The following is a 12,209-nucleotide window of genomic DNA, read 5'->3' on the forward strand; positions in this document are numbered from 1 at the left end:
CCGTTGGCGGTGGGCGGGTTTGGCGGGCATGAGCGGACACTATGGTGAGAAGGCCAAAAATCTGTTTCATAATGTTGTGAAACCAGTTTGCGATCATCCACACTGCCTGTCAATAGCGGGCCACGTTCCCCACTGTTGGATGTAGGGAATTTCATTGTAATACATCTGCATATCATTATAAACCCAGCTCGCCGGAATCATCCCCACATACTGGATCAGCCGAGCACATGGACATGTTTCACAACTGTACATAAGTGACATGTACCTGGCGAGCTGCACTTCACTTGGGACTTTGAGGTTTGTTTGCCTTCCTTGCTTCAGGCAGCACTCACAGGCATCAGTGCCAGGCTTCGCAGGCAGCACCGCTTCACTTTTAGGGGGGACTCATGGGCATGTCTCTACCTACCAGACCAGCCATAAGGCGGGATGGCTTGTCAACAGCTGAGGGCCAGGGCTTGCTTGGAGAAGGGGGATAAGTGGCCTCAGGAAAGGGAAAAGGCTGCAAGGCGAGGGGTGCACTGGGGAATGGGATATGCCAGAGTGTGTTTAGGGGCACAAGTTGATCTGTTGTGCAAGTGGCCTCAAGTTGGTGAGGGCTGAGGAGACAGTCTCCAGAGGAGCTGAGGCCTGATGGAGATGCAAGAGTGTGTGTGAGAATGTGTGGTGATGTCCCTTGAGCGGGCAGTGAATGAGATGCCAGTGAATGCGTCAGGGCCTTGTGAGCGTGTGAGTTTGGAGTGATGGGATGGTTGCCTTACCCTGGCAGCATGGATGAAATCTGCATCCTCTTTCCTGCATTGGATGGCCAACCTCTTCTGTGCAGCTTTGGTACTGCTCATCACTGCCTACCAAGCCGGAGTGGTAATGTTGCTGTCCCTCCTGCAGCCAGAGCGTGAGTAGAGGACATCACAGCGGGCCTCCACTGCATCCAAAAGGCAGTCGAGGCTCGCGTCACTAAACTGGGGGCGGCTGTAGTCGTCTTGCCTTTCGGGGCCATGTCTTCTTTGCAGCAGCCCTGGGCTGGAAGCACTGAGAGGTATATGCACTGCTGTACTTTAAATGTGATGCCCGGCATGGTGAAGCAGGGAGGTAATGGCATGGCAGGCAAACCGGAGCCCGCCCGCCTTTGAAATGGCGTATTTCCTGGGAATGTATGTTTAAAGAGGCGGGTTTGGGACAATACAGCATGAAAAGCCACTATTGTGATTGGTGAGTAAAACATTCTTTTTTCTGCCCGCGACTGCACTTAGTGCAAATCTGAGACAGTCCCGCCCAACATTTCATCTGAAGGATGGCATTCAGTACTGCACTGGAGTGTCAGCCTTATCATTGTGCTCAGGTCTTTGGATTGGAGCTTGAACTTCAGACTCAGAGATGATAGTAGCAGCCATTGAGCCACAGACGCTACCTAACAAAAATATGTCCTAATTCTCTTATTCCTAAAATACTCCTCCTTTGTGCATGAAAGCTATTTAGATTATGGTGGCATCAGAAGATGAGTGAATGGCTCGCATTACCTAAAATGTAGATATATGTCAACAGAATCCCAACTCTGTGATATAAGATGTTGACAGAAGTACCTCTGCCTCCAACAGCCGTGGCTGAAATTCACTCCACTAGCCAGATTGACATCTTGCAAATCCATTTGGCAGGGTTGGAGGATTAAAAGCTGCCTTGAATCAAAGTAGAACAACTGTAAATCAGTGAACCCAGATGAATTTTCAGCTGAACTGACTCAATGTAAGGATGAGAAATTTGAAAATACTTTCTGGACTCATCTTGGAGTTATTGAAAGCATGTTTAATTGTATCCAACCAACGGACCCCAATTTCAAAAGTATTTTATGTTTCTTCCTGTGTACATGATCACACAGATTTCATCCCAGAGACATGCTGTAATATGTTCTGCTGTGACCTGAGATAGCTTGAGGTATTTTGTTGTCTTTTTACTAAAATGGTTCCAGGGATGACAAACTGTTATTTGCAGGGACTGGAGAATCTGGGCCTGTTCTCCTCAGAGCAGAGAATGTTAAGAAGGGGTTTGATAGAAGTATTTAACATTGTGAATGGTTTATTTGGAGTAAGTAAAGAGACGGCATCAGTGTTAAGCTGTTAACCGTGGCTTTAACCCAGAAGGTAGTTGTTGCACTCTAGAAATTGACTACAAACATCTAGGCTGACATTCCAATGCTGCACTCCAGAACTGCTGTCTTTTGGATGAGAAGATAAACCAAGGCTCCATCCACCCACTCAGGTAGAGTCCCATGACAGTATTTTGAAGGAAAGCAGCACAGATATCCCTGGCATCTTGACCAATATTTATCCCTCAGTCAACATCTTGAAAAACAGATTATCTGGCTGTTATGCTGTTTGTGAGAATTTGCTATGTGCAAATTGGCTGTTGTGTTTCCTACATTACAGCAGTAACTACACTTCAAAAGTACTTAATTGACTGCATAACACTTTAGAACATTCTGAGGTTGTGAAAGGTGCTAGAGAATTGTAAGTCTTCTATTGACTGAATGTAACTGAATGTAGAGATACTAAATGAGTACTTCTCATCAGTATTCACCAAAGAGAAGGACTTAGTGGTCAATTTGTCTAGGGAAGAGTGTGTAGATAGCCTGGATCATGTTGAGATCAAAAAAGAGGAGGTGTTAGGCGTCTTGAAGAATATTAAGGTGGATAAGTTCCCAGGGCCGATGGGAGCTACCCCAGAGTACTGAGGGAGGCAAGGGAGGAGACTGCTGGGGCCTTGACAGAAATCTTTGTATCCTCACTGGCTATAGGTGAGGTCCCAGAGGACTGGAGAATGGCCAATGTTGTTCCATTGTTTAAGAAGGGTAGCAGGGATAATCCAGGAAATTACAGGCTGGTGAGCCTTACGTCAGTGGTAGGGAAATTATTGGAGAAGATTTTTTTGTGACCGGATTTACTACCATGTGGAAGCAAATGGGCGTATTAGTGAGAGGTAGCATGGTTTTATGAAGGGGAGGTTGTGTCTCACTAACTTGATCGAGTTTTTCGAGGAAGTGTCAAAGATGATCGATGATGGAAGGACAGTGGATGTTATCTACATGGATTTCAGTAAGACCTTTGACAAGGTCCCTCATGGCAGACTGGTACAGAAGGTAAAGTCGCATGGGATCAGAGGTGAGCTGGCAAGATGGATACAGAATTGGCTTGGTCATAGAAGACAGAGGATAGCAGTGGAAAGGTGCTTTTCTGTATGGAGAGCTGTGACTAGTGGTGTTCCGCAGGGATCAGTGCTGGGACCTTTGCTGTTTGTAGTATACGTAAATGATTTGGAGGAAAATGTAACTGGGCTAATTAGTAAGTTTACAGACGACACTAAGGTTGGAGGAGTTACAGATAGAGAAGAAGATTGTCAAAGGATACAACGGGATATAGATCAGTTGGAGACTTGAGCAGAGTAATGGCAGATGGAGTTTAATCCAGACAAATGCAAGGTAATGCATTTTGGAAGGTCTAATACAGGTAGGAATTATACAGTAAATGGCAGAACCCTTAAGTGCATCGACGGGCAGAGGGATCTGGGTGTACAGGTCCACAGGTCACTGAAAGTGGCAACGCAGGTGGATAAGGTTCTCAGGTAGGCATACGGCATACTTGCCTTCATCAGCAGGGGTATTGAGTATAAAAGTCATGCTGCAGCTGTATAGAACCTTGGTTAGGCCACACTTGGAATATTGCGTGCAATTCTGGTCACCACATTACCAGAAGGATATGGCGGCGTTGGAGAGGGTGCAGAGGAGGTTTACCAGGATGCTGCCTGGTCTGGAGGTTATTAGCTGTGAGGAGAGGTTGGAGAAACTCAGATTGTTCTCCCTAGAGCGACGGAGATTGAGGGGCGATTTGATAGTAGTTTACAAAATTATGAGTGGCATGGACAGAGTAGATAGTCAGAAGCTTTTTCCCAGGGTGGAAAAGTCAATTACTAGGGGACATAGATTTAAGGTGAGAGGAGAAAACTTTAGAGGAGATGTGCGGGACAAGTTTTTTAAGGAGAGGGTAGTGAGTGTCTGGAATTCGTTGCTAGAGGAGGTGGTGGAAGCAGGTATGATAGTGGTGTTTAAGAGGCAGCTTGACAAATACATGAATAGGATGGGAATAGAGGGATATGGATCCCGGAATTGCAAAATGTTTCAGTTTGACAGGCAGTATGATCGGCGCAGGCTTGGAGGGCCGAAGGGCTTGTTCCTGTGCTGTACTTTTCTTTGTTCTTTGTAAACAGTATTGCACTGCAGTGTCAGCCATATGCCAACTCACCAGGGTTTGTCTTGCTCCCCCGCCCATCACTTGATTAATACCAGTGGAAACGAGATTAGGCCCTTAAGTGGGCACTAATTGAGGCTCACTCGGTGGCAGGGTTCCCACCCGCCACTCTCCCACCCAATTAAAGGCCCCAAGCCACCAAATCCACCACAGGGGAGACCACAAAATCCCACACCCCCTGTCTCCAACTCATTCTTCCTTTGAGTGCACACCTTCTACAAGTTGCAGAGTTGCTGAATTTACCCTGATCCATGACAAACAAGGCTGCAGAATGGAAACAGAGCAACTGAAAGGATGGGCAGGTGGCCTATTTCACTTTGGCATCTTCCAAAGAAACTCCTAACTTAGGGACAGGACGAAGCCTCTCGGCCCATCAGGCCTTTTCTGCTGTTTAATAAGATCATGGCCGATTTGTATCGCGACTCAGTGGGTAGCACTCTCATCTACTGAAGTCTGTGGGTAAAAATTCCACTCCAGTGACTTGAGCACATGGCTGACATTGCAGTGCAATACTGTGGAAGTGCCGCACTGTAAGTCGAGCCATCTTTACATCCAGTTACACCCAGTCTACAGCACAGAAACAGACCATTTGGCCCAACTGGTCTATGCTGGTGTTAATTAATGCTCCACAAAAACCTCCTCATACCCCACTTCATTTAACCGGATCAGAAAATTTTTCTTTGCTTTCTCCCTCCATCAATCCCCTTAAAGGGATTGATGCTATTCACCTTAACTATCCTATGTAGGAGCAAGCTTTACATTCTAACTACTGGGAAAATAAACTTTTCTTGCATTCCCTATTGGATTGATTATGACTACCTTATATTTATAGCCTGCTCTCCCCCACAAGTGGAACAATTTTCTCTATATCTATCCTCTCAAACTGTTTCACTAGCTTAATGAGCTTTACTAGCCTGTCCTTTCAGATTTGTCTTTTCTAGAGAAAAGAGCCCTAGCCTGTTCAGCCTTTTCTGATAAATATATCCTCTCAGTTTTGATAACATTCTTGTGAAACCTTTTTACATCCTCCCCAGTACTGCTATATCCTTTTTATAATATGGGGACTCAAACAATGTACAACAGAAGTGTGGTCCAACCAAGTTTAATGCAAGTTTAACTTAACTTCCCTGTTTTTCAATTACTTTCCCCGCAGCTTGATATGTTATTTTATGGCCTTAGTGTCCCATGTCTCTAATTTTGGAGATTTATTTATCTTTTTTTCCTAAATTGGTTTGCCTTTGTTCCTCGTTCAAATTGTGGGGGGATTTTAATCCTCCCTGAGTGAAGTAAAATATTGTTGCTCTTTTTTAGGCAGTCTGTGGCCTCCTTATTTCTGTGACCAAAATACACTTCACACTCATCTATATTGAAATTCATCTGCCAATTAAATGCCAATTTTTAAGATTAATAATGTATTTTTAATTTTGTCACATTCCCACTTTATACTGATAACACTTCAATTTGATGCTGTCTGCACATGTACAAATTGTACTTTCAATTCTCAGTCCCGGTAATTAATGTAAATTGCGAACAACAGTGGTCCCAACACCAAACCGTGTGGAACATCAGTTTCCATCTATTGCTAGTCTGAGTACCTACTTTTAACCTCTTACCTCTGCTTCCTATTTTGTAGCCAGCTTGCTATCCATTCAGCTTCCTGCCACCTGACTGCACATGCTCTGTCTTTGAAAAAAGTCAGAGATAGTGTGCCTCTATTTTGAAGCACCCTCTCCCTCACTCAGCTTCCATCACAGGCTCATGCTCCTTTTAAGCTAAAAGGCCTCTGAGTGACCCTTCAGCTTCAAGAGCCTGTCCTCTTCCTTAATTGGATGACAAACCTGCCCCCTGGCCATTAGTTGGCTGCCCCAGGGAAAACCTCAAGAGTGACTGTTTCTCTCATGGTGTGGACTTCTAACCCCCATTTCAGTCTTACAGTGATGTTCAGGAGCCCGCAGGGAAAATGCTGCTGCCTAATTTCTCTCTGTCTACCCTATCAAATCCTTTAATCATGTTAAACATCTCAATTAGGTCACCGCCTTAATTTTCTTGCCACCCAAGTAAAGTTTATAGTAACTTCAGCTATTCCAATATCGAGAAGGATGTTACATTCAAAGACAAAGCAGCGCTATAAAAGGGGTACAACGCCTTCAACACTGTGGCACCAATTCTATGACTAGCATCTTCCTTTGGTAATTCTTCACCTGCGCACTTACTTTCATGTGGAAATGTGCCTTTCAATTAACTTACAAAATTCAGAAGCAAATTGCAAAGTGATTCCATTCTTTCAGATGTCAACAATCCTCCATCCAGTGTTTTGCTACAATTATAATAATTCCTCTTTGAACATATCTTGACTCTATGTAGGCAATCCCAGGTGAAGAATGCGGTTTATAGGAGCAGGCAATCTTTGAACAGCCCGGGTCCGGGAGGAACAGAGATGGATCTTCTTGTCAGGAGGGAGCGGTCACGTCGGGGCATTCGCAACAGTGGATATGATGTAAGTATGATTGATGTTCCTTTGACATTTGTTTTTAGTTATACCATAATCTCTGCTCTTTCATAATGAATTTGGGCCCATTTTTATCTGTCGAATGGATAAAAATTGGGGGCTATAATCGAGCTGGACCTCAGATAATCAGAAACACTCTTGTGTGGATTTATAGAAGAACAAAGGGGCTGTTGTAATGTGGCCTGGTCACCTATTTGTAATAGAGTTGATCGGCAGACAACTTTCTAAGTGGAAACATTAAGTTTATTTACAATACTGCCAGCAGCAACTGCATGTGTGCTTTCAACTCCATCCCTATCTCAACACATGCTGCCAGCACATTACTTTATACAGATCATGTGATCGTATGTCACAGGACTATTCTTAAAGGTAGAGTCCAACATTTAACAAAACCATAATTGCTGCAGGGACCCTCTATTTTTATTTGCTGTTTCCCCTGTATAGTTTACGATTTCTCCGTGCGTGTAAAGAGGAGCACCTAATCTGTTTCATGTCTCTCTTGCAACCATGGTGGGTCATCACCATCATATATAATTGGACTTCAGAACTTGGGAACTAGTGGAAGCCATTTTTTTGTAGGATGGCTGAGTTGTGCTATTAATGATAGAGTTGATCAGCAGACACTTCTTGGATGGAAACATTAAGTTTATTTACAATATACTCAGCAGCAACTACACATGTGCTTTCAACTCCAACTCTACCTCTACACTGACTGCTGAGGTAGCCCATGCTACTTTCCTATGGGTTACTACAGATTATCTGATCTTGCCTAACACGTACTATTCTTGAAGATACATAACACACTAAATAAAACCATAATTGCTACATTCCTCCCTCTTTAACTAGGCTAAACATATTATAATTACGAGCACATATTTTTCAAGACAACATAATATTTACACTGGGTAAGGAATTTACAACTTCAGATTCTTTGTCAGGAACCTCCTTTTCTGGAGTTGCTTGAACATCAGGTGCTTCGGTGGGCACTTGCAGCTCTGTATCCTCAACTCTTACAGGAACATCAGGCATGTCAGTCCTGGCTTGAGTATCCTTAACAGGAAATACAGACCCGGTCATGATCACTGGTGGAACCATATCATGATTATTTGCCTTTCTCTTCCTTAAATGGTCCACATATTTAAGAATGATCTGGCCTCCCACCTCCATGTGGTAAGGTAGAGGTCCAGTCACCGCACATATTTCACCCGGTAACCATTTTGGTCATCCCAAGTTTTTCACGTATACCAGCTCTCCCACTGTAAATTTCCTCACACGGCTATGCCAGTCATGGCCAGTTTTATGATTTCCCCGACTCCTTTCCACCTTTCCCTCTAAATTCAGCATTATTACGCTCAATCTCACCTGAGACGGTGTTTCAACAATAACTCCACAGGTGTGACACCTGTTGTTGTGTGAGGGGTAGTCCTGTAATGAAAAAGAAAGCATGCTGGCTTGGGTGCCAAGGCATCACCAGTTAGCTTTTTTATGCCTGCCTTGAACATTTAAACCGCCCTTTCAGCCAGTCCGTTTGAGGAAGGATGGTATGGTGCAGTTTTCACATGAGTGAAACCATTGGGGCTGATAAACTGTTGAAGCTCAGCACTCGTAAATGCCGTGCCGTTATTGGAAACGACTACTTCTGGTAGTCCGTGAATGGCAAATCTCTGAGGTAGCTTCTCAAATGTAGCGCCCGACATTGGTGATTTCATCTTATATATGTCCAACCATTTTGAATAGGCATCAACAACGAGCAGAAACATCGTTCCAAGGAAAGGTCCAACAGTGTCAATATGTAACCGCACTCAGAGTCTACCTGACCACTCCCATGGGTATAATGGAGCTGTCACTGGCAACTTTTGCAGTTGCTGACATTGCACACAGTGCTTTACTAAATCCTCTAGTTTGACATCCACCCCAGGCCACCATAGATAGCTGCGTGCTATGGTCTTCATTCGGGAAATTCCTGGGTGGGCTAAGGTTGAGGATACAGAGCTGCAAGCAATCACTGAAGCACCTGATGTTCAGCCAACTCCAGAAAAGGAGGTTCCTGACAAAGAATCTGAAGTTGTGGAGCTGCGACATTCCACACGTACCAGGAAACCACCTGAAAGACTGAACTTGTAAATCTGTTTTTTTTAATATTCATTCATGGGATGTGGGCTTCGCTGGCTGGGCCAGCATTTATTGCCATCCCTAGTTACCCTTGAGAAGGTGGTAGTGAACTGCCTTCTTGAACCACCACAGCCCAGGTGTGTAGGTACACCCACAGTGTTGTTAGGAAGGGAGTTCCAGGATTTTGACCCAGCAACAGTGAAGGAACGGTGATATATATCCAACTTAGGATGGTGAATGACTTAGAAGGGAACTTCCAGGTGGTGCTGTTCCCATCTACTTACTGCTGTTGTCCTTCTAGGTGGTAGTGGTTGTGGGTTTGGAAGGTGCTGTTGAAAGAGCCTTGGTGAATTCCTGCATCTTGTAGATGGTACACACTGCTGCTGCTGTGCATCAGTGGTGGAGGGAGTGAATGTTTGTGGATGTGGTGCCAATCAAGCAGGCTGCATTGTCCTGGACAGTGTCCAGCTTCTTGAGTGTTGTGAGAGCTGCACTTATCTAGGCAAGTGGGGAATATTCCATCACAGCCCTTGTGCCTTGCAGATGGTGGACAGGTTTTGGGGAGTCAGGAGGTGGGTTACATGTGGCAGGATTTCTAGCCTCTGACCTGCCTTTGTAGCCACAGTATTTCTGTGGGTAGTTCAGTTCAGTTTCTGGTCAATGGTAACCCCCAGTATGTTGATAGTGGGGGATTTAGTGATGGTAGTGTCATTGAACATCAAGGGGCGATGATTGTGTTTTCTTTTGTTGGAGATGGTTCATTGCCTGACACTTGTGTGGTGCGAATGTTACTTGTCACTTGTCAGCCCAACTTGGATGTTGTCCAGGTCTTGCTGCATTTGGACATGGACTGCTTCAGTATCTGAGGAGTCGTGAATGGTGATGAACATTGTGCAATCATCAGTGAACATCCCCACTTCTGACCTTATGATGGAAAGAAGGTCATTGAGGAAGCAGCTGGAGATGGTTGGGCTGAGGACACTACCCTGAGGAACTCCTGCTGTGATGCCCTGGAACTGACAATGACTGACCTCCAACAACCACAACCATCTTCCTTTGTGCTAGGTATGACTCCAGCCAAAGAAGAGTTTCCTCCTGATTCCCAATGACTTTGCTAGGGCTCCTTGATGCCACACTCGGTCAAATGCAGCTTTCACTCTCACCTCACCTCTCACTCTCATCTCCATGTTTGAACCAAGGCTGTAATGAGGTCAGTAGCTGAGTGGCCCTGGCGGAACCCAAACTGGGTGTCAGTGACCAGGTTATTGCTAAGCAAGTGCTGCTTGATAGCACTGTTGATGATCCCTTCCATCATTTTATTGATCCTGGAGAGTAGACTGATAGGGCGATAATTGGCTGCGTTGGATTTGTCCTGTTTTTTGTGTACAGGACGTACCTGGGCAATTTTCCATGTGGCGGGGTAGAAGCCAGTGTTGTAGCTGTACTGGAACAGCTTGGCTAGTGGCGCGGCATGTTCTGGAGCACAAGTCTTGAGTACTATTGTTGGAATATTGTCAGGGTCCAAAACCTTTGCAGTATCCAGTGCCTTCAGCCATTTCCTGATATCACATGGAGTGAACTGGCATCTATGATGCTGGGGACCTCCAGAGGAGGCTGAGATGGATCATCCACTCGGCACTTCTGGCTGAAGATTGTTGAAAATACTTCAGCCTTATCTTTTGCACTGGTGTGCTGGGCTGTTCCAGCATTGAGAATGGGAATATTTGTGGAGCCTCCTCCTCCAGTGAGTTGTTTAATTGTCCACCACCATTCACGACTGGATGTGGCAGGACTTCAGAGCTTAGATCTGATTTGTTGGTTGTGGAATCGCTTATCTCTGTCTCACACTTGCTGCTTATGCTGTTTGGCACGCAAGTAGTTCTTTGTTGTAGCTTCACCAGGTTGACACCTCATTTGTCAGTATGCCTGGTGCTGCTCCTGGCATGCCCTCCTGCACTCTTCAGTAAACCAAGGTTGATCCCGTGGTTTGATGGTAATGTTAGAGTGGGGGATATGCCGGGCCAAGAGGTTACAGATTATGTTCGAGTACAATTCTACTGCTGCTGATGGTGCACAGCACCACATGGATGCTCAGCCTTGAGTTGCTAGATCCATTCAAAATCTATTCCATTTGGCACAGTGGTAGTACCACACAACACGATGGAGGGTATCCTCAATGTGAAGGTGGGACTTCGTCTCCACAATGACTGTGCGGTGGTCACTCCTACTGATACTGTCATGGACAGATGCATCTGCGGCAGGCAGGTTGGTGAGGATGAGGTCAAGTATGTTTTTCCCTCTTGTTGGTTCCCTCATCACCTGCTGCAGACCCAGTCCAGCAGCTATGTCCTTTAGGACTCAACCAGCTTGGTCAGTAGTCGTGCTACCGAGCCACTCTTGGTGATGGACATTGAAGCCCCACATCCAGAGTAAACTCTGTGCCTTTGCCACCCCAGTGCTTCCTCCAAGTGGTGTTCAACATGGAGGAGCACTGATTCATCAGGTGAGGGAGGGTGGTATGTGGTAATCAGTAGGAGGTTTCCTTGCCCATGTTTGTAGTTCATTTAAAAGTGGCTCCCTTCCCTTTGGAGGAACTATCACTCATGCTCCCCACAATAAGACGCCGTCCTGGCTGGCTATTTCATGTCTTTTGTTGAAGTACAGTTTCGTTTCATCAGGTACGGACTCCTGTGACCAACCATGTAGCACTTGTTCTCATACTTGAGGTAGCACTGGGTCCCGACTTGTCCAGTCTCTAATCTGTCAAGCACATACTGGTGAGAAATCTAAGAAATCTAACAGTATAACAAGTTCCTGTGGAACTGGGATGTGCTCATCATTTTCTCCTAAAGGCAAACGTCCAAGGGCATCGGTGTTTGCCATTTGATTGCTAGGCCTATGTACAAAAGTGTATTCATGTGCTGCCAGAATTAAAGCCCATTCTTGTATTCTTGTTGAGGCTATGGGTGGTATAGCCTTGTCCTCACTAAACAATCCTGCAATGGTTTGTGGTCTGAGATGGTGGCCGTGTACGTACTGGTGAAACTTCTTGACACCAAAGATGATGAACAGGCCGCCTTTTTTTATCTGCAAGTATCCCTTTTCTGCTGTGGTGAGCGTTCTTGATACGTAACCTATTGGCCGTTCCATGCCATCGTCCATCCGGTGAGAGAGCACTGCTCCCACTCCGTAGGGACATGCGTCACATGTCAGTACCAATTCTTTCATCTGGTCATAATGCACTAATAGATTGGATGTGTGCAACAATTGTTTCACCTTATGAAAGCTTCTCT

The 12,209-nt window shown here is 45.3% G+C and overlaps 1 protein-coding gene across 1 annotated transcript in view; it reads left to right on the plus strand.

Annotated features, from left to right (window-relative positions):
* The window catches only part of kiaa1549la (KIAA1549-like a), a 236,959-nt gene that overhangs the window by 179,885 nt on the left and 44,865 nt on the right, over window positions 1-12,209 (plus strand). Inside the window, exon 14 of the mRNA XM_041198318.1 lies at window positions 6,660-6,792. Coding sequence (XP_041054252.1) covers window positions 6,660-6,792 — 133 coding nt within the window. The remainder of the gene's footprint in view (window positions 1-6,659; window positions 6,793-12,209) is intronic.

This window comes from Carcharodon carcharias, chromosome 10, assembly GCF_017639515.1.
Source record: "Carcharodon carcharias isolate sCarCar2 chromosome 10, sCarCar2.pri, whole genome shotgun sequence".
In the NCBI taxonomy this organism is placed as follows: Eukaryota; Metazoa; Chordata; class Chondrichthyes; order Lamniformes; family Lamnidae; genus Carcharodon; species Carcharodon carcharias.